This window comes from Erinaceus europaeus, chromosome 17 (genome assembly GCF_950295315.1).
Source record: "Erinaceus europaeus chromosome 17, mEriEur2.1, whole genome shotgun sequence".
NCBI classification, from domain to species: Eukaryota; Metazoa; Chordata; class Mammalia; order Eulipotyphla; family Erinaceidae; genus Erinaceus; species Erinaceus europaeus.
In genome coordinates this window covers 39,816,781-39,844,700 of record NC_080178.1, presented here as the reverse complement: position 1 = coordinate 39,844,700, position 27,920 = coordinate 39,816,781, and the positions used below count along the sequence as shown (strand labels likewise).

The window sequence follows — 27,920 nt, the reverse complement described above, 5'->3', positions numbered from 1 at the left end:
GAGGAGAACTACACCAAACTCCTGGCAACACACTGGTAAAGCCACATACCACCCATACCAGATAGAGGTAACAAAGAACTGTCAGGGGGCCTGGTGGTGGTGCACCTGGTTGAGTGCACATGTTACAACGTGCAAGGAACCAGGTTCAAGCCCCCAGTCTCCACCTGCAAAGGGAAAGCTTTGCAAGTGGGGAAGCAGAGCTGCAGGCGTCTCTCTGTCTCTCCCTATCACCGCTTTCCCTCTCAATTTCTGGCTGTCCATATCCAATAAAGATAATTAAAAAAGAACTGTCAGATTTAAATTAGAGCAAAATCTTCTCTAGGTACCATTTTAGCCAGCAGCCTCCCTGAGAGAACAGGAGCAGAAACCATATTGGAAATGTGTCTCCACAGCAACAGACCCTACAGAGATTCAACAGTCTACCTCCAGATGCTGGAGGTAGTCCTAATCCTCTAGCAAATAACACTGTTGCCTGCCCCTGGACTCATTAAAGAGAATTGTTCAGGTGAGGAAAAATTGGCAAAAAAAAAGAAAAGAAAATAGCTCAAAACTAGGCAGTTTCAGTGCTGTGATGTCTTTCACACTCTGTGTTTCTCTATCTGGGAAATAATAATATAATAATAATAAGCCCAAAGTGGTGTTAGACTGGTGACAGTACTCTAAAAATTACTATAGAGTTGGGCAGTATAGCGCAGCAGGTTAAGCACAGGTGGTGCAAAGCGCAAGGAACAGCATAAAGATCCCAGTTCAAGCCCCCGGCTCCCCACCTGCAGGGGAATAGCTCCACAGGCGGTAAAGCAGGTAATTAAAAATCTCTGGGGGAGGAGGAGGGTAGATTTTCAGGTCCACTATAGAGAGTGGGGGTAGGGACACAGACCTTTTGTGGCAGGAATGGTTTTAATATACACTCCTATTAACTTAGTCTTATAAATCACTATTTAGTCAATATGGGGGGGGAAATAGATTGAATGTCTCAAACTTTTTGATGCATAGTGGTATTCCAAACTCAGTCAAATTCTGCTTTGCATTTCCCTTTCTGTTCTTCTTTCTCAGTTTCTGTGTCTGAGTAGGATAACGAGATACTCGTCTTTCTCTTTCTGACTTACTTCAATGAACATAATTCTTTCTAGCTCCATCCAAGATGGGTTGGAAAAGGTGGATTCAGTATTAGTAGCTGAGTAGCATTCCACTGTGTATATAAACCACAACTTTCTCAACCACTGTTGTCGGGCACTTGGGTTGTTTCCAGGTTTTGCCTATTATGAACTGTGCTGCTATGAACATAGGTGTACATATACCTTTTTGGATGGGTGTGCTTGACTCCTTAGGATATATCTCTAGGAGAGGAATTACTGGGTCATAAGGAAGTTCTATTTCTAGCCTTGTGAGGTTTCTGCAGACTGCTCTAAACAGGGGTTGGACTAGTTTACATCCCTACCAGCAGTGTAGGAGGGTTCCTTTGTTCCCACACCTCTCCAGCATTTGTTGTTGCTATTTCATTCTCACAGGGGTGAAGTGGTATCTTGTCATTGTCTTTATTTGCATTTCTCTGCCTTCTTGGGCCATGCATGTGAATTCTGCTGTGTGATAGAAAATGGTTCTGGCAGCCTTTGCATGGGCTCTTAACTCAAAACTGTCTTTGTAGAGTTTCCTCACTCCTCCATTCCACTAAGTACACTCCCCTGTGGCTCTGTGAATTTCTCCAAACATTACAATTGCAATATTGTATTCCAGTTGAATTTATGTTGCTTTCTCTGTGATTTTCAGTCTTCATTATAAGCATGTGATTTAATTAACTACTGACAACATATTAGGATCACCTTGGGTATCCCTTGCACACACTGCTAATGTCTGGGCCCTGCTACACTTTGGGAAAATAGACAACTATTTCTAGTGACTGTAGCCAGGAATATCATTTCATACCTTTTTGTCCTGGTACTTCTCTTCAAATTTAGTCTTGGAGTCTGTTTTGTCTAACATTAATGTTTCCTTTCTTGCTGTCTTTTGTTACTGTTTTGTATCACCATTTCCCTGTCATTCTTCCTTGTGTCTTTGAGCCTAAAGTTTTTTTTTTTTTTTATTAGATGATATGTCTTTGTATCATGTCTGCATGAATCTATTTAGGCAAACAAAACAGAAATATAACTGATGTAGAATAGATACTTTGGGAACCTAAAAGAATAAATACCTAACTTTGCTCAGAGGGATATATGTAGTCATTATGGAAATTGCAATGCCAGAATAGGAAACATTCTAGATAAGTGAACAGAATGGGAAAAGCATGGAAGTTTGAAACAAGGAGCCATGTGGTGGCACACCTGATAGAGCACACACATTATCATGCTCATGGCACCAGGCTAAAGTTCCCATTATTCACCCACAGTGAGGAAGTTTCATAATTGGTAAAGCAATGCTTCAGGTCTTGTGCTTACCCCCACTTAATCCACCCTTTCCTCTCAATTTCTTGCTGTTTCTACCAGGAAAAAAAAAAAAAAAGAATGAAAGAAAAAGAATTAAAAGAATGGAAAAATCCACCCCAAGAGGGATGGATTCGTTGTATACACACCAAGCCCCAGCTATAACTCTGGTGGAAATAAAGTTAGAAATCATATGGTATGTACAGGGGATTGCGACCTAATTTTAGGCTTTTTTTTTTTCTTTTTGATAGTGAGAAGCAAAAAGAGAGAGGAGAGACACCTGCATTTCTGGTTTCTGCAGGTCATTAAGCTTCTGTCCTACAAGTGACTTGAACCTGTATTTGCTAGAGTCTGATCAGGTGTAACTCATTTTTCTCTGTAATATTGAGGAGTCCCTTTCTTCGTAAGTTATTATTCTGATTTTATATGTGTTTTAGAAGCCTGAGAAGGAAAATGTGTAATCTCAATTCCTTTCTTGATGTCTTGACGGAATGCCAAAGCAGATCTACCTCTGTCTTTTAAACTTATTATTTTTAATTTATAGTAATTATTATTATTTTGGTCTCCAGTGTTATCTCTGGTGCTTGGTGCCAGCACTACAAATCCACTGTTCTAGGTGGCCCTTTTTTCCTTTTCATTTGACAGGACAGAGAGAAACTGAGAAAAAGAAACCTGCAGACCTGCCTCATGAATTGTCCATGCTGCAGGTAGGTAGCGGAGGTTCGAACCTGGGTGCTTGTACAGCTCCTTCCACATAGTACTACTATGTGTGTTTAGCCATGTGCACCATCCCCATTTATAGAAATCTTTTTTTATTTTATATTTATTTATTTTTCCTTTTTGTTGCCCTTGGTTTTTTATTGTTGTTGTAGTTATTATTGTTGTTATTGATGTCATTGTTGTTAGATATATAGTAATATTTTTAAACTTTTTAAAATATTTATTTTCCCTTTTGTTGCCCTGTTTTTTCTTATTGTTGTTCTGAGTATATAGTCCTTCAATCTAAGAACTTAAGGTTTTAAACTGGTAACATGACTGATTTTTAACAGTGGGCTTAAATTATCAATACATTTCTAATAATGACTTTTTTTTGAAATATTAATCACCTATAATCTTAGACCAGGGAGACCAGAAACAACTGGTCTTGTCAGTATATAAGATATAGTTATTTATAAATAGCATTCAATGACATTAAGCATGGTAAGGTCTTGTATGGTACAGCAAATTCTAACCATGGGATTATCAAAGTAAATCAAATTCCTAAGTAACTTGGTTATAACAATATCTATTGCCTACTTAAACTCTAAGACAGCAGGAACCTTCCCCATTCTCTATAAAACCTGTATTTCTCCCAATCCTGGGACCTGTAGGGTATGGCTCATTTTCCTTCACCCTTCTCTAGATCCACACCATTTGATATTGCATCCGCTGATCTCAACCAGATCAATGCAGTCAGTACCACCCAGACATGTTTCACTTAATGATCCTGACTCCATACTCCAGAAGGATAAAGAATAGGAAAGTTTCCAATGGAGGGAATGGGATGTGGATCTCTGGTGGTGGGAATTATGGGTAATTGTACCCCTCTTAACCTACAGTATTGTCTAACATTATTACATCAATTAAAAAAAAAAAAAGGAGGGGCCAGGTGGTGGCGTGCCCAGGTAAGCACACACACACTACAGTGCACAAAGACCTAGGTTCAAGCCCCTGGTCCCCACCTACAGGGGTGAGAAGCTTCATGACTGGTGAAGCAGTCACCACTCTATCTCTTTCCCTCACTCACAACCGCCTCAATTTCTCACTGTCTCTAGACAATTAAAAAAAAAAATGGTGCCTGCTGATTGAACAGCAGATATCACAGTTTAGCAAAACATAGACAAAAGGATTTGAAAAAAAAAAGTCCAAATGTGAACTCAGAATTTTTTTTTTTTCTTTTTAGAGAGAAATGGAGAGAGGTGGTGAAGACAGAGAGGGGGAGAGAAAGACACCTGCAGACCTGCTTCAGTGCCTGTGAAGCAACTCTCCTGCAGGTGGGGAGCCAGGGGCTCCAGACGAGATACTTACGCAGGTCCTTGCACTTTGCTCTGCGCCACATGCGCTTAACCTGCTGCGCTAGCGCCCCACTCCCTAGAAAACTTATTATGAAGGCAATTCAAGATTCCAACTACAACATACAAATACAAATTCACAATCTCAGAGGTTATTTGAGCAAAGAGCTAAAAAAAAAAAAAAAATTCACAATGAAAACTGAATGGAGACACATGAAGTGCTCTGGAGGAAGCTGGGGCTTCATAAGAGGTCTAGTAAATAGAATAATTCACTTAGAGTAGAGAACAGCTGGGCTAGAAGATAAAGCCACTACATTCTGAGTACAATGCTGTTGGAGAGGAAAGACTCATGAAAAATAAAGCAATTGTGGGTGAAATAGCAGACTCCATCAGAAAAGAAGAAAAAAAAAAAGCTGTTGGACTATCTGAAGATAAAGAGAGAGGTCTAGCAATCATACACAATAAAGTAATAGCAGAAAATTTTCCACATTTGAAATGCTGAGAATATAAGCACAGAGAAAGCTAAATGAACACTCAAGACTTTTAACTCAAAACGGCCCACGTCACATTACTGTAAAGCTATCCAAAAGCAAAGACAAAGAAAAGCTAATGCAGGCCAGTGGGGAAGGGGGGAATAATATACAAAAGCAGAACCATCAGGGTATCTTCAGATTTCTCAACACATATACTAAAAACAGAGAATGGAATGACATATTCACTATGCTAATGGATACCACTAGTACTCTACCCTGCCAAATTATCTTTCAAATATGGAGAAGTAAAGCTGCAGGTGTTTATCTGTCTCTTTCCATTTCTATCTCCCCTTCCTTCTCAATTTCTCTAACTCTGCCCAATAGTAAATAAATAAATAAAAATTTTAATGAAATTAAAAAAGAACATCTCTGAAGAAACTAGGGTGAGGCAGAGGTAGAAAGTATAATAAAGACTCATGCCTGAGGCTCCTAAGTCCCAGGTTCAATACCCTGCACCTCCATAAGCCAGAGTTGAGCAGTACTCTGGTAGAAAGAGAAAAAGGGATAAGGAGATAAAGATAGAGGGAGGATAGACTGATAGATGGAAGGAAGGAAGGAAGGAAGGAAGGGAGGGAGGAAGGAAGGAAGGAAGGAAGGAAGGAAGGAAGGAAGGAAGGAATAAGAGTGAAGCTAGGGTGCAATGTTTATTATCTTATGGTTTAGAGGCTGGGTAGACTTAAATGATTAATAGTGTAAGATATAAGATTACAGTGTATAGTTCCATACCACACCCATCACCAAAGTTCTGTGTCTAAGCCCTCCCATGTCCCAAAGATAACCATTATATTATTTCTTGAAACAGTTTACTTGCTTCTTTGTTTTGTTTTTCAAGTTTATATATACCAGTTCTCTAGATTCCACGAGTGAAACCATCTGAAAGTTGTCTGTCATCTCTTATTTCCCTAAGCATAATAACCTCCAGTTCCCATCTATTTTGTCCCAAAAGACACATCATTTTTGGTTGCTGAGTAGTATTTCATGGAAGATATATTCTCTTAACTTCTTTAGCCAGTCATCTGTTGATGGGCATCTAGGCTGCTTCTACTCTTTGGCTCTTGTAAATAACGCAGCTATGAACATAGGGGTGCATATGTCTCCCATCTAATTAGAGTTTGGATGTTCACTGGATACACGCCTAAGAATGGTATCACTGTATCATAACGTAATTCCATTTTTATTTGTTTAAGGGCTGTCCATACAGTCTTCCCAAGGGGCTACACCAGTCTGCATTCCCATGAGCAGTGTAGCAGAGTTCCTTTTTCTCCACAACTTCACTAACACCTGTCACTTCCTGGTCTGTTGATGTAAGCCATTCTCTCAGTTGTAAGATTGTATTTCATTATAGTTTTAATCTGCATTTCTCTAATGATAAGTGGAGCATTTCTTCATGTGTCTGTGGGCCATGTATAGCTCTTCTTTAGAAAACTGTCTGGCCCACTTTTTTTTTTTTTTAACCAGAGCACTACTCAGCTCTGGTTTATGGTGGTGTGGGAGACTGAGCCTGGGACTTTGGAGCCTCAGGCACGAGTCTCTTCGCATAATCATTATGCTACCCCCACCTGGTTCCCTTTTTTATTATTTTTGCTTCTTTTGTAGATGTGTACCAAATCTGTACAAATGTTTATCAGTTGCTTGTCTGAGGTGTGATGTGCCAATATCTTCTCCCATTTACTGGGTTGACTGATTATGTTTGATGTACAGTGTTAGGAAGTAGTCGTTTCACTTTTTTTATGTATCTTTATATAAAAATACAATTTTTTTTCTTTTTTTCTTTTTTTACCCAGAGCACTGAACAGCTCTGGCTTATGGTAGTGCAGGGGACTGAACCTGGCTGGGACTTCGGAGCCTTGGGCATGACAGTCTGTTTGCATAGCCATTATACTATCTACCTCCACCACAGCTTCACTTTTCTACATGTGGCTGTCCAACTTTCCCAGCACCATCTGTTGAAGAGACCAACTTTATCCCATTGAACGATGGTCCATTTGTTATATATTAGGTAGGCTCATTTCTGGGCTCTCTATTCTACTCCATTGATCAAGTGTCCACTTTTATTCCAGTACTATGCTGTTTTGTAACACATGCACTCAACCATGTGTGCAACCACTGTCCCATACCATGCTGTTTTGACTACTATTGCTTTGGAGAATAACCTGATGTTGAGGAGTGTGAGACCACTATCATATACCTTTTTTCTTAGAAGTGCTTTGGCTATTCATGGATTTTTGGTGGTTCCACACAAATCTATGCCATTGGAGTTTTGATAGGGATTGCATGGAAATTATAGATTGCCTGTGATAAAATGGCTATTTTACTGTTTATTTTTCCAATCCAGTAACAAGGAATATTCCTTTTCTGTGTGTCCTCTGCCTCTTTTATCAATGTCCTATAGTTTTAGCTATAAAGGTCCTTCACTTCCTTCATGAGATTCACCCCAAGGAACTTTATCTTTTTGTATTTGAATATGTAAATGGAGTTGAGCATCTTGTTTCCTTCTCCTCTGACTCATTGTTCGCATACAGAAATACCCAGATTTATGTGTATGCATTTTGTATCCTGCTACTTTACTGAATTTATTAATTATTTCCAGTAGTTTTTTGGTACAGTCTCTGGGGTTCTCTAGGTGTAAAAACATGTCACAGCAAATAGTGATTGTTTTTTTTTTTTTCTTTTCCAATCTGTATACCTTTGATATCTTTCTTGTCTGACTGCAGTGTCTAGGACCTCAAGAACTATGTTGAATAACTGTGGAGATAGTGGACTTCCTTGTCTGGTTCCAGATTTTAAGGAGAAAGCATTCAGCTTCTCCCCATTGGGAATGATGTTAGCTGTGGGCTTGTTGTAAATGATCTTTATTATGTTGGGGAATGGTCCTTCTATTCCCAGTTTCTAGAGGGTCTTTATTTTAGTGGGTGTTAGATCTTATCCAATGTCTTTTTGGCATCAATTGATATGAGGATGTGATTTTTATCTTTCTTTCTATTGGTGTGATGAATTACATTAATTGACTTGTGGATGTTGAACCATCACTCTTTCACAGGGATAAATTCCATTTGGTCTTGATGAATTATTCTCTTGATATGTTGTTAGATTTGTTTTGTGAAGCTCTTGTTCAGGATCACTTTATCAATGCTCACCAGGGATATGTATCTATAGGCAGTCCTTTCCTGCATTGGGAATCAAAATGCTATCAGCCTCATAAAATTTGGGAATGCTTGCTCTTTTTAATTTTTTTCCCCTCCAAGGTTATCACTGAGGCTCAGTGCTGGCACTAAGAATCCACTGCTCCTGGAAGCCATTTTTGTTGCCCTTGTTGTTCTTATTGTTGTTGGATAGAACAGAAAGAAACTGAGAGAGGAGGAGAAGACAGAAAGCGGGAGAGAAAGAGACACCTGCAGACCTGCTTCACCACTTGTGAAACAACCCCGTCTCCCAGCAGGTGGGGAGCTGCGGGCTTGAACCAAGACCGGCCCCACCTCACTTCAATTCAACAGTTTTAGGTGCTAGTTCTTCTTTGAAAGTCTTATCAAAAATAAATTTAACAAAGGCAACAAAAGGGAAAATAAATAAATATAAAAATAAATAAATAAATTTTTAAAAGTAAGTAGGGGCCAGGCAGTAGCGCAGCAGGTTAAGCGCACATAGCATGAAGCGCAAGAACTGGTGACAGTTCGAGCCCCCTGGCCCCACCTGCAGGGAGATGACTTCACAAGCGGTAAAGCAGGTCTGCAGGTGTCTATCTTTCCCCATCTTCCCCTCCTCTTTCCATTTCTTTCTGTCGTATCCAACAACAATGACAGCAATAACAACAACAACAATAATAAACAAGGGCAAGAAAAGAGAAAACACAGCCTCCAGAAGCAGTGGATTCCTACTGCAGACACTGAGCCCAATAACCCTGGAGGCAAAATAAATAGCTAATTAAGTAAGTAAGTGAATAAGTAGATAAGAAGGGGGGAATAAAGTCTTAAAGAATTCGTTAGGGGAAACTTTCAAAGAAGAACTACATGGACAGAATATTCACCACAGAAGAGATCCAAAAGGCTGAGAAACATATGAAAAAATGATCCAAGTCTGATTGTCAGAGAAATGCAAATAAAGACAACAATGAGATACCACTTCACTCCTGTGAGAATGTCATACATCAGAAAAGGTAACAGCAGCAAATGCTGGAGAGTGTGTAGGGTCAAAGGAACCCTCCTACACTGCTGGTGGGAATGTCAGTTTGTCCAACCTCTCTGGAGAACAGTCTGGAGAACTCTCAGAAGGCCAGAAATGGACCTACCCTGTGATCCTGCAATTCCTCTCCTGGGGCTATATCCTAAAGAACCCAACACACCCATCCAAAAAGATCTCTGTACACATATGTTCTTGGCAGCACAATTTGTAATAGCCAAAACCTGGAAGCAACCCAAGTGTTCAACAACAGATGAGTGGCTGAGCAAGTTGTGATATATCTATCTATCTATCTAGATAGATAGATAGATACTATATATATATATATACACACACACACACACACACACAGTGGAGTACTACTCAGCTATAAAAAATGGTGACTTCACCATTTTCAGCCGATCTTGAATGGACCTTGAAAAATTCATGGTGTAAGTGAAATAAGTCAGAAACAGAAGGATGAATATGGGATGATCTCACTCTCAGGCAGAAGTTGAAAAACAAGATCAGAAAAGAAAACACAAGTAGAACCTGAACTGGAATTGGTGTAAAAGACTCTGGGGTGGGTGGGTGGGGAGAATACAGATCCAAGAAGGATGACAAAGGACCTAGTGGGAGTTGTATTGTTATATGGAAAACTGGGAAGTGTTGTGCATGTACAAACTATTGTATTTACTGTTGAATGTAAAACATTAATTCCCCAATAAAGAAATTTTTTAAAAAATTCATTAGGGGGCCAGGAGGTGGCTCACCTCCTGGAGGTTAAGCGCACACAGTACAAACTGCAGGGACCCAAGCTAGGATCCTGGTTTGAGCCCTCGGCCCCACCTGCAGAGGGGATGCTTCATAACTAGTAAAGTAGGTCTTTCAGTATCCCTCTCTCAACTTCTCTCTGTATTATCCAATAAAATGGGAAAAAAATGGCACTAAACCCCAGCAATAACCCTGGAGGCAAAAAGAAAAGAAAAAAAAAATTTGTTAGTAAAGGCATCTGGGCCTGGGCTTTTATTTTGGGGAAGACGCTTGTTTAAGTTATCTACTTCTTCTTGGGTTAGACTTGGCAGGTGGTATAATACTAGAAATGCATCTATCTTTTCTAAGTTGTCCAATTTATTTGCATAGAGATGTTCATAATAATAATGTATGATTCTTTGTATCTCCCCAACTTCAGCTGTAATTTTCTCTTGTTCCTGATTGTTTTTATCATACCTTCCTTTTTCTTCTTGTGCGTCTAGACAGTCGTTTATCTTTTTTATTTATCGTTTCAAAGAATTAGCTCTTGGTTTCATTAATCTTTTGGATCGTCTTTCTGAATTCTATTTCATTAGTTTCTGCTCTGATTATTACTATATCCTTCCTCCTTTTGGGTCTCTTTATTGCTCCAAATCCTGTGCTTCTTTGCCATGCGTGTTACCCATTGAACCTGGCTGTCACCACAATAGAGGAAGCTTTGGTATTATAATCTTTTTTTTTTAAGATTTTATTTATTGATTCATAGAGGAGGAGAGAGAAAGGAGAGAGAGGAGAGAGAAAGAACCAGACATCACTCTGGCACATGTGCTGCTGGGGATCAACTCAGGACCTCATGCTTGAGAGTTCAAAGCCTTATCACTGTGTCACCTCCCCAACCACATGGTATTGTAAGCTTTTTCCTTCTCTCTTCACTCTGTCTTCCCAGTGTGGTAAGGCCCTGGCTGTTGGGGGGAGGGAGGTTATGCTTAGAAGCATACCCCAAATTTGAGTGACTTGCTCCCCCCCAAAAAAAAAACACTTAGGTTCAATATCATGATCTACTTCTACACCAAGCTATAATATAACCAAATCAATGTTTAGTATAAAACATTAATCCCCTCAATTAAAAAATAAAAGTTCTGAAAGAGCTTCTCTGTCCATACACTAGTAGCCTCACTCCAAATCTACAAAACCTTTAGTTGCCTCAATTTTTTCTAATATTTATCCCCTTTTGTTGCTCTTACTGTTTTATTGTTATAGTTATAATTGTTGTGATTGATGTCATTGTTGTTGGATAGGACAGAGAGAAATGAAGAAAGATGGGGAAGAGAAAGATAGACACCTGCAGACCTGCTTCACCACTTGTGAAGCAACTCCCCTGCAGGTGGGAAGCCAGGGGCTCAAATCAGGATCATTACACTGGTCCTTGTGTTTTGCGCCACCTCCTGACTCCATAGTTGCCTCAATTTTAAATGAGGGTAGAAGAACTAATTTCCCCCCACCTCTAACATATGCCTAAAGAGAATTTCTTTCTTCATGAAGAGCAAAACATGAACATTTTCCACCAAACCAGGCTCCAGGTTTAGTAAAACCATATTCCACTATTTTACATACCATAGATCCATGAAACCTGTACTTGGCAAGATCTTGAAATTAAAGTCAAAGACAGGGACTCCAACTATGAGAATGAGCCTAGAGTCTCATGGATGCATGACATATCCTGCAGCCTCCCAACTCAATTTTTCTATTTTACTTATTTACAGAGAGAATTGAGAGAGGGAGAGAGACACCAAAGCATTGCTCCACTACTCATGGTGGGTCCTTTATTATTGTCCATAGTAACATACCCAACAGCCTTTCAGTATAATTTCTTTACTTACGTATTTAAGAGAGGTGAGGAAAGATGGACACCAAAGCACTGCTCCACTAATCATGGTGAGTCCTTTGATGCTGTCCCTAGTGCTCCAGTGTGGTGCCAGAAACCAAAAGGATCTCATATCTGCTAAGGCAAATAGTGTTCTGTCCACTGAGCTAGCTACAGATACTAAAATTACCTTTCTACTTTACTAAATGCACCTAGAATATATTGTCACACAATTTAATTTGCACCAGTAAGAACATACTGAGTTGTAGCCAGAACTCCAAATAAATATAAAATACATATCCTAGAAATTTTAACTAAAAAGTAAATTTCAAATAGTTAAATGCAAAGTGTGACTGAGAGGTGGATGAAGTGTCAGTTTCTCAAGCACAAGGGTCCACTTTGATCATCAGCATCATAAGTAAAATGATGTTCTGGTATCTGTGTCTATCTGTCTCTCTAAATAGTAAATACATATTTGGCCCAGGCAATGGTGCACTCAGTATCTCATATACAAGATCATGTGCAAGAACTTGGGTCAAGCCCTGGTCCCTAACTGCGGGGGGGGGGGGGGGGGGGGGGCTTCACAAGCTATGAAATAATGCTGTAGGTGTCTCCTGTCTTTCCTTTCAATTTCTGTCTCTTTTTAAAAAGGGGGGAAGGTGTGTGTGTGTGTGTGTGTGTGTGTGTGTGTGTGTGTGTCAAGAGCCATGGATTTGTTATGTAATCAACTGAGCTCCAGCAATTACCCTGGCACCAATAAAAATCAATAAATGGAGCCAGGCAATGATGCACCCAGCTGAGCATACAAGTTACCATGTACAATGACTGGAATTCATGTCCCCTGGCTCCCATCTATAGGTGGGAAACCTTCAGGATCAATGAAGTAGTGTTGTGGGTTCCTCTCTTTTTCTTCTCCACTCTATTTCCCCTTTCCCTCTCAATTTCTCTGTCCTATCAAATAAAAAAGAAAAGAAAAAAGTAAGTCTTCTTATATTTTATGTATTTATTATATAGAGACAGAGAAACTGGGTGGGGGTAGACAGCATAATGATTATGCAAAGAGATTCTCATGCCTGAGGCTCTGACGTCCTGGGTTCAATTCCCTTGCACTACCATCAACCAGAGCTGATTAGTGTTCTGTTAAAAGTGAATAAAATAAAACCTTGCAAAAAAAATAGAGACAGAGAAATTGAGAGGAGGAGGGAAAGAAAGACACCTGCAGCACAGCTTCACTGCTCAAAAGCTTTTCCCCTGCAAAATTTAATTAAATTAAATGCAAGGTGACCCAGAAAGGGCAACAGTGGATACAAAACTTAAATGCATGAGGTCCCAAGTTTGATCCCTGGAAAAATGCCAGTAATGCTCTGATTCTTTCTATCTCATTCTTGTTGTTAATCTTTTTTGCTATTTAATATTATTATTAATTAATGGAAGAGACAGAACCAGTGTTATCACTCTGGTACATATGATGCCAGGGATTAAGCTCAGGATTTCATGCTTAATTCTGTCCCTCTCTCTAATAAATAAGTCTTAAATTTAAAAAAAAATAAATGCAAAAAAAGAATCACACCCACGAATGCTCTCAAAATCAAAATCTGCAGGTGGGGAAATGATTGGCCCAACTGGTAGTGTCACACTTGTATATATGAGGTTCCTGGTTTGATCTCTGGGGCTGTATGTGTCAGTGATGCTCTTGTGTTTTCTCAAGCTCTCTCTCTCTCCCTATTTATTTTTATTTTTTTTATTTATTCCCTTTTGTTGCCCTTTATTGTAGTCATTACTGTTACTGATGTCATCATTGTTGGATAGGACAGAGAGAAATGGAGAGAGAAGAGAGAGAGGGAGCGAGAAAGATAGACACCTGCAGACCTGTTTTAGCGCCTGTGAAGTGATTCCCCTGCAGGTGGGAAGCCGGGGGCTTGAACAGGGATCCTTACACTGGTCCCTGAGCTTTATGCCACCAGCACTTAGTCTGCTGCACTACTGCTGGACTCCCCCTCTCCCTCTCTTTACACCTGCAGCCCTACTTCACTGCTCTTAAATCTTTCCCCCTGCAAGTGAGGGCCGAGGCTTGAACCCGAATCCTTGTGCTGATAATATGTGTGGTCAACCAAGTGCACTACAGTCCATCCCCTCTGGTTCTCTCTCTCATAAATTATTTTTAAGTGTATGTAATTAGTAGTCACACAAAGAATATCTCTGATTATTTGCTGAGTCGCTTCCCAAGCCCAATTTTCTATTTTTATATATATTTATTTCCCCTTTTTGTTGACCTTATTGTTTCTTATTGTTGTTGTAGTTATTGTTGTTGTTACTGATGTCTTTGATATTGGATAGGACAAAGAGAAATGGAAAAAGGAGGGGAAGACAGAGAGGGGGAAAGAAAGATAGACACCTGCAGACCTGCTTCACCACTTGTGAAGTGACCCACTGGCAGGTGGGGAGCTAGGGGCTCAAACCCGGATCCTTACACCAGTCCTTGCACTTTGGGTGCTTAACCCACTGCGCTACCACCCAACTCCCAATTTTCTATTCTTTTGTTGTTGTTGTTGTTGTTCTCTGAAATAGGACAAATGGTAAAGAGAGAAGAGAGAGATATTAAATTACTGCTCTACCAACATCCATAAAGTTCCCTTGGTGCTGTTCATGATGCTTCCACGAGGCACAAGGGCTCAAACACAAGATCTCATGCATGAAAATTGTTGTGCTCTACCCACTGACCTTTCTTTTTTGTTTTTTAAAATATTTTTATTTACTTATTATTGGGCAGAAACAGGAGAAATTGATGGTGAGGGGGACATAGGGAGGGAAAAAGACAAAGAGACACCCGCAGGCCTGCTTCAACACTTGTAAAGCTTTCCCCCTGCAGGTGAGGAGCAGGGGCACTACTCCTTGTGCACTGTAATGTGTGCACTTAACCAGGTGCACTACCACCCACCCCCACTGACCTTTCTTCCAAACAAGTGTATCCTCTACAGGAAAGGAAAGATGCCTGAAGCTTTGGGCACTGGCAGACCCACCAGTTAACTTGCACTTTCATTTGTATCTGTACCCTCCTCTAGTCAAACGAAAACAGGGAAGTCTCTGTAGAGCACAAAAATCAAGAGGCATAAAGTAGACTGGGTGCAATGGGAAGGAAAAACTAAGTGACATGTTCATTTATCACAGTATTTTCCCAGTCTAACTAACAGTAACTTTAAATATGAAAATGTTCACTGATGATGTCAGTACCATAGATAGGCTTCAAATAAAGGCTTGGATAATGCCAACTGTTTGCTGAACACAAGTGAAACAATCTCTGGGTATTAGTTTTCTTCATTACAGTAATAAAGCAAAAATACACATAGCAGCCCTTTCTTTCTGGCTTCAAGGATATCTTTAGAGCAGGGGCCAGGTAGTGGCTCACCTGGTTGAGTGCATATATTACCATGTACAAGGGCCCAGTTTTAAGTCCCGTTTCCACCTGCAAGGGGGGAGGAAGCTTCACAAACAGTGCTGCAGATGTCTATCTCCTCCTTTCCCCTCAATTTTTCTGTTCTATCACATAAAGTAAACATTAAAATAAATTTTTGAAATAATATTCTTTAAAGCATAAGTCCCCTAGATGTCTAGGTTCATTGTACACTCAGTATTTCTTTCTTTCTTTCTTTCTTTCTTTCTTTTTACAGCAGCCCTAAAGAAATGACAATCTAACTTATTGGTAGTAGTCATTTGAAAAAAATAATCCACTACACTTAAAAAAATCAGAACATTTTTTTGCTTCACTCTTAACCACAACTACTTACATATAAAAGGGATATTATCTTTATACACTATATAGCTTCTCAAACCTAGGAATCAGATTGGATTCTGCTATCCTGTTGCACACTGAATTTCATGAAGATTTGCTTTTTACTTTTCTTTCTTTCTTTTCTTTTTTTTTAGAAACAGTGAGAGAGCAAATTAAAGAGACTCCAGCACCAAATCTTTCTCCAGTGGGGTGTGGGAGGGGCTCAAACCTGACTGTATAAATGGCAGAGCAGGGAGCTATTTCACTGGCCCTAAGAATTTGTATTTTATCACAGAAGCCTCAGTAAGCCAACTTCCCAAAGATCTGTCTACAATTTAATATTCAAGATATCAACTAGCAACCAACAAGATGTCAAGTATTAATATTACTTTATATAGCAACTCTGTGAATGTGCAGCAACACCCTGGCACAATTTGTGCAATTTTCAAACCACTGCCCTAGGGCAAGGTATTATATAATTTTGTCAGGCCAGGAAGGTGGCTCAGCAGTAATATCTACCCTGCATGCACGAGACCTTGGGTTGCTCCCTGCACAACATCAGAGCAATACACAAATTAGAACTCCAAGGGTAGTAGAATAGTGCTTCTGCCCTTGCTTATTCTCTCTCTGAGTCTCGTACAAAGTAAAGGTCTTAGGGACTAGGTAGTAGCACACCTGGTAAAGTGTATGTTACTATGCACAGGGACTCAGGTGCAAGCCCCCCAGTCCCCACCTGCAAGGGGGAAGCTTCTCAAGATATAAAGCAGTGCTGTAGGTATCTTTCTGTTTCTTCCTCTCCCCTCAATTTCTCTGTCGCTACACAACAATCTTAAAATAAAATAAACATCTTTAGGCAGTTAATAATAAAACAGACAAAAAACCAGAGCATCATTCTTCCATATGCAGTGCCAAGGATCAAACTCAGGGCCTCATGTGCGCAAGTCCAGTGCTCTATGGGCAATGTCAACTCCTGGGCCACTAAAAAAAAAGAAATAAAATTAAATTTTACTGTCTGGGGATGTTACTGTGTGTTGAGTAAGAGCATTGCATGTGTGAGGTCACAAGTTCCATCTCAGCCATGGCATGTGACCAACCAGCACTGTGGTCTATCATTCACCTTTTCATTAAAAAAAAAAAATCATATTTTATCTTTTCAATAAAAAAAAAAAAATTAAGGTCTGAGAACTATCCCAGTGGTAGTGCACAGGACTTACACGTGAGAGATCCCAGGTTCAATGCCTAGCCCCATCAAATACAAGAACTGAGTGAAGCTCAGGTCAGAAAAAAAAAAAAAGGCCAAGAAGGTAACTGAGCAGTACATGCACAAGATCCTGAGTTCAATCTTCAGAACTGCATAAAAAGCAAATGTAAAGTAACTTTGTGGTGGGGACTGGGTATTGGCACACCTGATAGGACCCACATGTCACCATGCACAAGACCCAGAGTTCAATTCCCCAGTTCCCAGCTGGAGGGGGGGAATTCCTGAGCAGTGGAAATAGTGGAGCAGTGCAGTAGGTGGCTCTCTGTATCTTCCTGAAAAACTTTTCCATGAACATTTTATTTTTTAACTTTATTTATTTACTTATTTTCCCTTTTGTTGACCTTGTTTTTTTATTGTTGTTGTAGCTGTTGTTGTTGGACAGGACAGATAGTAATGGAGAGAGGAGGGGAAGACATGGGGGGAGAAAAAGATAGACACCTGCAGACCTGCTTCACCGCCTGTGAAGCAACCCCACCCGCTCGAACCGGAATCCTTACCGCAATTCTTGCGTTTTGTACCATGTGCGCTTATCCCACTGAGCTACTGCGCTTAACCCACTGAGCCCGACTCCCAGTATCACATTTCATTTAAAAACACCTTTCTTTCGCCAAATGTCTTTAACAGTGTAACATTAAGATAGAAACTATTACAGTTGCAACTGTAACAGTAGTAATAGTGGTTGAATCAATTTCAACCTAGGTTATTTCCCATTTTCACTCAGCTGGTAGCCCACTGTTCAACTCTAAATAGAAAGGTAACATGAAGTATTAAGATGACACTGATTATTTTTTCTTCTGGCACTAGTATATATATACAATGGTCAAAATACTTTTAAAGAATGGCGGGGCAACCAATGTGGTCCACATCAAAATACAATGACATCCCAGAAAGCCTATCTCAACGTGATCCAAGTAAGTCCCTAGAACAATCTACCAGTGACCCTTTCCCAAAATTGTAACGATTTTCTAAGATATATTACTATAATATTCCAAAATGTCCTAAAAGTACTAAGGTACTTTCCTAAAAAAGAGAGAATCCAAATACAATTTGATAATGAGTGTAGTCACCCTCCTGTATCACTTTTTTTTTTTTTAATTTTTAAGAACTTCACACTTGGGCACCTTCGAGAGCAATGTGAACACATCTTCACAGAAATCTTGGTTCCCAAGTCGACTGTAAGAGCGCCCCTGCTTTCTGAGAAAAGAAACGAGCTATATGCCTTGTACAATACCCAGTGCACTTTGGTCATCTCATATAGAAAAAAAAAGAAAAAGGGGGAAATGACCTATTTGGAAAACGTTTCTTCCTCCAGCCAAGGATCTTTCCCAGGTAAAGGCAATGCTCTTTCCTTCTCCGAGGGGCAAAAAGGAAAAAATCAGCCAGAAAAGGCAGCTGGGATCGCGCATAATCCGTGGCAAGAGCGCCAGGCTAGAGATGCTCCCTAAAGCGGCCGCAGCAGGAAGTTTCAATGGGGCCGGGCCCGCGCAAGCGCCCTGTGCTGGCGCGGTGGCCTGTGCTGTGAGCACCACTTGCAAGCACCAATAATAGATCAGCGGCTCCGGGGAAAGAAACAGGAGCAACAAGCACCTTCTTCAACTGTGTCCCCCTCCAACCCAGCCCCTCCTCCAGCCTCCACGCCAGCTACCCCACCCAGGCGTGCAAAAGGGAGGGGGACTTCTCCTTCCACTGGACCCAGTGTCCAAATGAAGGGGGAGGGAAGAGGGACGAGGAAAGTGGAGGGATGCTCTTCTATTATGGGGGGGGGGGGTAGAGAAAGGTGGAAAACTATGAGGGAGGAATTTAAAACCTCTAATCTGCAAAATGAAGAAGCTGAAGTGACTTGCCCCTCCCCCAAAAAAAGCTGGAATGGAAAAGGATCCCCCACCCGTGCCACGGGGGAGGAGCAAGCCTCCGTACTTCGGAGGGAAGGGGTGGGGGGGGTGGTACAGGCCCTGAGGGAGGAGAGGTGGACCCGAGCCCACTCTCGGGGGAGTTTCCACCAGAAAGAGGGAGAGCTGGAGTGTCCGCCATTCCCCGTCCCCCAGGCGGAAGGAAAAAGGGGCGCCCAGAGCACCGGAGCCTCCTCCGAGATGGGCCGGGACGGTGGGAGGAGGCAAGGATGGAGAGAAAAGCGCAAAGCTGGCCGGAATCTGCGCCCCTTACGCCGCCACCGGGAGGGCGGCGGGATGGTGGCCGTCCGCCGAGGGCAAGGCGTCCCGGGGATGGCGGGTCCGCATGACGACCCTCCCGACGCGGCCCACGCCTCCCCGCGACGCCCCCACCTCGTAGTGGCGCCGGGCCCCTAGCCCTCGGGGCCTCGCCCCGCCTCCCAGCAGCTCCCGACCCGGGGGGATGGGAGGAGCGCGCCGGCCAGCCCTGAGGAGCCGCGGCCTGGGCGGAGGCCGGCGCCGCAGGCCACTGCATGCCCGTGAGGGGCGCAGAGGAGCAGCGGGCCAGGGCCGCTTCCCGCCGGGCGCCCGGGCCCCTCGCTTACCTTCTCCGTCGCCGACGTCCGGCGGCGGCGCCTGCAACACTCGCTCCAGCTCGGGGAACGGCAGCTCCGGCAGGTCGAGCAGCGGCCCGTAGCGCTCCAAGAAGGAGCAGACGACGGCGAAGTTGGGGCACGCACCCGGGGAGCCCGGAGCAGCCATCGCCGCCGCTGCCGCTGCCGCCGCCATTTTGGACTGGAGGATGGAGGAGGAGGCGATGGGGGGGGTGTCAGGGGATGTTGTGCCGAGGACGAGCAGGGCCGCCTTCAGGACGACAGGCGGCGCCAGCGAACGGGCTCGCCTGAGGACCCGAGCTTCGCAGGCGCAGCGCCGCGATCCCACAATACAACAGCGGCCCAGAGCAGTCGAGGAGACAGTCAGGCGGGGAAAGAGCGGCGCTCTGAGCTCTCACTTTCCGCCTCCTGGCCGCCCACGCCCCGCCTTCCCTGTGCTCGGTCCCGCCCGCACCGGTTTCGCCTTGGCCTCGTGTGACGGGGGAATAAAAACAAGGAAAGCGGGGCGCAAGGCGGGACTTTGCTGGGGTGGCGACCAATAGGCTACGGGGGGCAGGGCTTCGCGTGGCGAATAGCTGACGGGATCGGCCGGGGCTGGGCCTCCCAGAGCACCTCTCCAGTGGGCCCGAACGCAGCAAGGTGAGCGGTTAAGTACGGAGCTGTTTGCGTTTCCACTTTGGGGGAGAAAGAGTTGTGGGTGAGTTTAAGGGAGCCTCTGGGAACCGGATCGACCCGACATGGGGTTGTCAGCCTAGAAGAGTGGAAAAGAGACTAGCGGCATTATTTTAAAAGCTCAATTCCAGGAAATGTTGGTCCCGGGGTGGGGGTGTGGCATTATTTTAAAAGCTCAATTCCAGGAAATGTTGGTCCCGGGGTGGGGTTGTGGGAAGCGAAGAGATGCCTTAAGTAGGGGGTGGCATAGTACCTTTGCACGAAGTTTCTGTCCAAGTCGCTGAGGCCACTGCAGTTTGCTGGGACACTAGAACTACTTTTGCGTTGTAAGAGCAAGGACATGTGGAAAGTGTATGCAAGGGCTGACCTCGGTTGGGCTAGGTTACGTTGGGCTGGGCTAGGCTGGGCTAAGGAGGGAACCTCAGATAGGCAGGGCTTTGCAAGGGACGGAGGAGCTGGGACTCCTCCAAAACGGGGGACAAAATGCAGACCTGGTGATAAAGCAAAAACTGTCCTAGAGGACTCCCGCTTACTTTATTGTCAGTGAGCCTTCTCCCTGAAAGAGACCTCCAAGCCATCCGTAATGCAGAGTAGGACGTGCACTCTGTGTACAGTATGAGTTCTTGTCAGGAGCTGCAGCTTTGGATTCTGCCAGACTGAAGTCTTAACTGGACCACTTCATGACAATGCAAAAGGGTTTTTTGTTTTGTTTTGTTTCCCTCTGTAATGTAATGATAGGACCCACACCACAATGATAGGAAGTAATGATAGGACCCACACCACAGCACATAATTCACAAGAACTTTGACCTGGCACATGGTAACTACTTGAAAAATAATAATAAAATAAAAAGATGCCCTAGCATTTATCTAGAATTCAGCTACAATATTGTTTTGAGCCACCATTTCCAGCATGCTACATAAACTGTGACAGGGTGGCACAACAGATAAAGTGTTGAACTCTTGCACATGAAGCCCTGAATTAAATCTGGTACCTTTTGTGCTACAGTGATGTTCTGGTTATTCTTCTTCTCTTTCTTGTTAATATACGTATCTTTAAAAAATAAACCTATATAAATTTGGTGGTGGAAGTAGTATGACAGGAGGTGTGACAAAACTGTCTAGGAGATCATTATTTGCCACAAATAAAGTTACTTGAAAAAAAATAATAATGGGCTGGGAAGATAGCATAATGGTGATGCAAAATGACTCTCATACCTGAGCTCCCAGATTCAATCCACCCACACCACTATATGCCAGATTTGAGCAGTGCTATGGCAAAAACAAAGCAAAACAAAAAACTACATTTTTGTTTAACTATGTAAAGAAATACATTGGCAGGTATATTGGGGACAGAAATACACAATTGAACATTAAGTAGTTTATGTGTATTTAGGTAAGAAAAGGAAAAGCTATGATGGTTTTTATATTGGGAACAGAAATACACAATTGAACAGTAAGTTTCTTATGTGTATTTAGGTAAGGAAAGGACAAGCTATGATGGTCTTTAGCATTCTTTTTCTCCTTCTTTCTATTTTATTTGATATAACAGAGAAATTGAAAGGAGGAGAGATAAGAGTGGGAGAGAGACAGACACCAGCAGTACTTGCTTCACTGCTTGTGAAGCTTCCCTCCTGCTGGTGGGGAGCAGGGACTTGAACCTGGGTTCTTGCATATGGTAACATGTGCACTTAACCAAGTGTGCTACCTCCTGGCCACGCAGTCTTTAGCATTGTCTTTATCTAAAGGAAGAAAAATTTACATTTAGTGGTCCAGGAGGAGGTGGCACAGTAGATAAAGCACTCTCAAGCATGAGGTCCAGAGTTCGATGCCTGGCAGCACATGTACCAGAGTGATGTCTGGTTCTTTCTCTCGCTCCTATCTTCTTAATAAATAATTTTAAAAACATATTAAAAAGAAATATTTGCATTTACAAAGAGTAAAATGCTTCCTGTAGAAAGATTTTATTTCCTGAGATTCCTAATCTGTAGCTGTATACAAACTGTGCAGGATAATGTGAATGTACTTCATGCCATTTCACATGTCATGTGTCACTATAACTGTTTTCCTAGTCACTGAGAATAGTTACAGTGATAGATTTTGTTGTGTATGTTTTTACACATTGAAAGAGAAATGGGGTCAGGCGGTAGTGTACTTCACGCAAAGCTCAAGGATCAGCGTGAGCCCCTGGCTCACCACCTGCAGGGGCGTCTCCAGACAGGTCTGCAGGTGTCTGTCTTTCTCTTCCCCTCCTGTCTCCATTTCTCTCTGTCCTATCCAACAACGAACGACATCATCAACAACAATAATAACCACAACAAGGCTACAACAACAAGGGCAACAAAAGGGGGAAAAAATGGCCTCTAGGAGCAGTGGATTCATGGTGCAGGCACTGAGCCCCAGCAATAACCCTGGAGGAAAAAAAAAAAAAGAGAGAGAGAGATAAATAAGAGAAAGTAGGAAATACCTTTTGTGAATTGTCATTATAAAGGAGAATTTTCTTTTTTTATTTTTTTAACTTTTTCTCACTTTTTGTCTTTTTATTGTTGTAGTTACTATTGTTATTGATATCGTTGTTGTTGGATAGGAGAAAGAGAAATCAAGAGAGGAGGAGAAAAAGACACCTGAAGACCTGCTTCATTCAACGCCTGTGAAGTGACTCCCCTACAGGTGGGGAGCCTGGGCTCCAACTGGGATCCTTACTCCCTGGTCCTTGCACTTTGCACCACATTGCACTGCGTGTACTTAACCCGCTGAGCTACATACCAGCTGACTCCCTAGGAGAATTTTCTTTCTTTTTTTTTTTTTAAGATTTTATTTATTTATCAGTGAGAAAGGAGGAGAGAGAAAGTGCCAGACATCATTCTGTACATGTGCTGCCAGGTATTGAACTCGGGACCTCAAGCTTGAGAGTCCAATGCTTTATCCACTGTGCCACCTCCTGGACTAGGAGAATTTTCAATATGTGTTTTAAATATATTTAAGCAAACTGGAAATGAAACATTTCAAAAATAAGAAGCGAGTAAAACACTCAAATGCCATGTATTATATCTCTAGACAAAGGGTCCTAAAGACCTCAACTAAAGAAAACTCTAACCCAGAACATATGTTTAACAACAGGCACATGGAATTTTATATATTTATTTACTTACTTATTTTTAATAATTATTTTTTTATTTTTCTAAGTTTTTTTAATATTTATTTTCTCTTTTGTTGCCCTTGTTTTTTATTGTTGTAGTTATTGCTGCTGTTGTTGTCATTGTTGTGAAGCGACTCCCTGCAGGTGGGGAGCCGGGGGGCTTGAACCGGGATCCTTATGCCAGTCCTTGCACTTCGTGCCATGTGTGCTTAACCCACTGTGCTACTGCGCAACTCCCTATTTACTTATTATTTATGTGAGAGAACCAGGGCTTCACTCTGGCATATGTGATGTGAAGGATCAAATCCAAGACTTCACTCATGCTTGTGAATTCAACACTGCTTCTCAGACTGAAGAAAGATTTCAAAATAAAAGAGAAAAACCTTCAGGGACCAGGAAAGAGTTCACCAATAGAATGGGCACCTTACCAAGAGCATGGTCTCAGTCTTAAACCCTAGCAGCACATAGAAGCATCACACCTCAAGAGGAAAAGTTCCCTAGATGGTGAAACAAAGTTGTAATGAAACAATTAAATTGATAGACAATTTGAACAAAAAAAGAAGAAGAAAGCTTCATTTTAGGGCTTTCTTATTTCAAAGCTCACATTGTAATTCAAAGACAAATTGATAATGTTTCTAATCTAGATGGGCATAGCAACAAACTCATGGAGCACTTCAGGAAAGTATATCCAGGGGCTAGTGTATCTGGGGGGTTAGTATATCAGAGAGCTAGTATAACACAGTGGGTTAAGCACTCCTGGCACAAAGCGCAACGACCAGTATAAGGATCCTGGTTCAAGACTCCGGTTCCCCACTTGCAGAAGGGTCGCTTCACAGGCAGTGAAGTAGATCTGCAGGTGTCTATCTTTCTCTCCTCTGTCTTCTCCTCCTCTCTCCATTTCTTTCTGTCCTATCCAACAACAATGACATCAATAACAACAACAATAAAACAACAAGGACAACAAAAGGGAATAAATAAATAAAATAAAAGATCCCGGTTTAACCCCCCAGCTCCCCACTTGCAGGGGGGTCACTTCACAAGTGATGAAGCAGGTCTGCAGGTGTCTTTCTCTCCCTCACTCTGCCTCTCCTTGCTCAATTTTCAATTTCTCTCCTATACAACAACAATGAGAGCAATACCAACAATAATAACAACAATGATAAACAGTAAGGGCAACAAAAGGGGGAAAAAATGGCCTCCAGGAGCAGTGGATTTGTAGTGCAGGCACCGAGCCCCAGCAATAACACTGGAGGAAAAAATAAATAAATAAAGTATATCCATTTGAAAGATGTGAAATATAATGTTTTGCTGCAAAATGAGATTTAGATCATACATTTACTATAACTGTTCTTCAATATAAACAATATACATCCATAAGACTGCCATCTCTTGGGAGTCGGGTGGTAGTGTAGCAGTTAAGCACAGGTGGCGCAAAGCACAAGGACCGTCCTAAGGATCCTGGTTCAAGCCCCCAGCTCCCCACCTGCAGGGGAGCCGCTTCACAGGTGGTGAAGCAGGTCTACCAGTGTCTATCTTTCTCTGGCTTCCCCTCCTCTCTCCATTTCTCTTTGTCCTGTCCAACAACGATGACATCAATAACAACAACAATAAAACAAGGGCAACAAAAAGGGAAAATGAATAAATATTAAAAAAAAAAAAGACTGCCATCTCTTCTTGTCTTTCAGGCTTAAGAAATTTGTCTATTATTGGTAGATTGTTGGTATGCATGAGACCCCTTCTGTTTCATTTGGTTTAAATCCCCCCTGCTTAACACTATTCTATTTACATAACCACTTCATTCTATTTACATAACCGCTGTTAACAAGCACCACCCTCCCTCCAGGGCATTAGTGGTTCAGTGATAGAATTCTCGCCTGCTCCACCCCCTCTCCTTGTCACACCCTGATCCTCTCCTTGTCACTCTCTGATTTTCACCAGTCACTTTTCTCTCCACCCTCTCTATGTCACATCCTGTTTCCACCCTACTTGGCAAGTACATATAAAGACAGCATTGTGAGTTTTACGGTACCTTTAGTTTAGCTTAGCTCAGCTTAGATTGTGCTGTGTCCTGCATGAATAAAGAGATACTACCTACAACCCAGCCATGAGTCCCTGGTCGTCTGTTACCCGCCCGTGAAGCCAACCCGGCGAAACAACATAGGGCGCTCATCGTGGGACCTAACCCGCCCATCGCCCTGATAAGTAAACTTGGCTACCCATCCACCATGGGTTGCCTTTCTACTTATGAAGAGGTTTGCCAAAGCCTCTACTGTTTCATCATGAGACAGTTTCTCTGTCTCTGGAACATTTTACTCTGGGCCACATTTTGGTTCCCTGACCGGGAACTTTGGTTTCTTATGACCGGGATCATAGAGCTTGGGAGATGCACTGAGATTTCTCCTTGGACTTTCTGGATTCCCTCTCTCATGTTTCCTGAGGAAAAGGACTACATTTTGCTCCGGGCCACAAATTGGTTCTTTATGACCATGATCGTAGACCTTGAGATATGCATGGGGATTTCCACTGGGACTTTCTGGACTTCTTCTCGCATGTTTCCCATGGAGAAGGACTACTCTAATTTGAGGAGTGTTCTCCAGTACCCTGGCAGTCCCCAAGAATGGAGACACGTGGTGGTTACTTCTACTCTCCTGATTGGATTCTTTCTTCGATGGGAAGACACTTGCCTGAAGCAATCCAGCAGGAATAGTCAGAAGCACTGTAAATGGAATTTCGAGGATCTTTTTGGACTAGGACGCCCTCCAGGGACTCTTAATGCTACATGTTTTGTTTGACAAGTAAGTGAATTTCAGCTGTCAAGTCTTCACATGAAAAAGCATATACTCAAATGAAAATTTCTGGAAATGCATTTGGACCCCTGTTGTCTGACATCGCCCACAAGATGGAATGACTACAATGCGCCCCCGGAAACCAATGATGTGACCTGGCACAACCTGAAGAAACAGATTCACAGACTCCAAAGCTCACTCTCTACAGAAAAGCAGAATTCTGGTGGCCGACATTCCCCATCGAGACAGACATGCAGCGTTTCATCCCTTGGCATTTTCTTCTGTGGTCAGCTACTTTGGACTGACACTTCCATCGGACATACTGATACACACTGCTGTGTTTCTCAAAGACTAACTTCAGCCAATTGCTTTGAGACTTTATAGACCATGTCCCCTCGCCTGCAGGCTCTGTCCCCGAGGTAGAAAACTCCCCCTCCTTATTAGGTTATGCCCACAGAGGCATGAAGTGCCCCAAGAGGCAAGAGATGCCCCCAGAGGCATGAAGCGTTCCCAGAGGCAAGAAATGCTCTTTCGCCTGCTAGGCCTTGCCCTTTGAGGCAAGAAACGTTCCCCTTGGCATCACACTGGTTATTGCTGCTCGCCTTTTTTGTTTTCCATGTCTTATGCCAGTTCTTTTGAAAATGCCTGTATAATACAGGTTTCTGTTCACCCCACAGTCCTAATACTATAGCCATTAGTTAAAAAGAAAGGGGGAATTGTTGGTATGCATGAGACCCCTTCTGTTTCATTTGGTTTAAATCCCCCCTGCTTAACACTATTCTATTTACATAACCACTTCATTCTATTTACATAACCGCTGTTAACAAGCACCACCCTCCCTCCAAGGCATTAGTGGTTCAGTGATAGAATTCTCGCCTGCTCCACCCCATCTCCTTGTCACACCCTGATCCTCTCCTTGTCACACTCTGATTTTCACCAGTCACTTTTCTCTCCACCCTCTCTATGTCACATCCTGTTTCCACCCTACTTGGCAAGTACATATAAAGACAGCATTGTGAGTTTTATGGTACCTTTAGTTTAGCTTAGCTCAGCTTAGATTGTGCTGTGTCCTGCATGAATAAAGAGATACTGCCTACAACCCAGCCATGAGTCCCTGGTCGTCTGTTACCCGCCCGTGAAGCCAGCCCGGCAAAAACAACAGTAGATAACATAATGGTTATTAAGACTCTCATGGCAGAGGCTCCAAAGTCCCAGGTTCAGTCCTCTGTACCATTAGCCAGAGCTGATCATTGCTCTGGTTAAAAAAAAAGGGTGGGTTTCCTACCAAGTTAATTACAGGGATCAGGTGGTGTCACACTGGGTTAAGCACATATATTACTAAGTGCAAGGAGCCAGGTTCAAGCCCTCAGCTCCCACCTGCACAGAGGTGGGGTGGGAGTGGGGAGTATTGCCTCACAATCAGTGAAGTAGATCTGCAGACGGAAATTTCCCTCCCTCTCTGTCTACCTTCCCCTCTCAATTTCTCTCTGTTCTATGGAATTTGAAAAAAGCCTCCAGAAGCGGTGCCAGACTCATACCTGAGGCTCCAAAGTCCCAGGTTCAATCTCCTGCACCACCATAAACCAGAGCTGAGCTGTGGTAGAAGGAAAATAAATAAATAATAAATATAATTTTTAAAAATTCTGGGACTGGGAAGACAGCACACTATGCAAATAGACATTCATGCTTGAAGTATTAAAAGTTCCAGGTTCAATCCCAAGCACAACATAAGCCATGATTAGGCAGTACTCTGGTTAAAAAAATGTTTTAAGTTTATTTTTATTAGTGACAATATGGATTTCAAAATTGTAAGATAAAATTATTACCATAGTTCAAATTTCACACTGTTGTAAGGAAAAACTATGTTCAGAGTAGTTTTGTTCAGAATACCAAAAAGTCATTCATCAACCTAATGAAAAATGTATTGATAAGTCTCTTACATACTAATTCTGCTACAACACATGATTTTTAAAAACAAGTTGAGGGAGTCAGGCGGTATCAGTGCATTAAGCGCACGT

The 27,920-nt window shown here is 42.3% G+C and overlaps 2 protein-coding genes across 4 annotated transcripts in view; one reads left to right on the top strand and one right to left on the bottom strand.

The window, feature by feature from the left end:
• Nucleotides 1-19,689, bottom strand: part of RSF1 (remodeling and spacing factor 1) — a 147,955-nt gene extending 128,266 nt beyond the window's left edge. For both annotated transcript variants that reach the window (XM_060176694.1, XM_060176695.1), the window contains exon 1: nt 19,298-19,689. In XM_060176694.1, the coding sequence (XP_060032677.1) occupies nt 19,298-19,481 (184 nt within the window). In that variant the 5' untranslated portion in view covers nt 19,482-19,689. The remainder of the gene's footprint in view (nt 1-19,297) is intronic.
• A 111-nt stretch (nt 19,690-19,800) lies between these two features.
• AAMDC (adipogenesis associated Mth938 domain containing) overlaps nt 19,801-27,920 on the top strand; it is a 34,703-nt gene continuing 26,583 nt past the window's right edge. Inside the window, exon 1 of one of the 2 annotated variants that reach the window (XM_060176698.1) lies at nt 19,801-19,945. The gene's annotated coding sequence lies outside the window, so the exon portion shown is untranslated. The remainder of the gene's footprint in view (nt 19,946-27,920) is intronic. The other variant, XM_007529702.3, reaches the window with a different exon arrangement.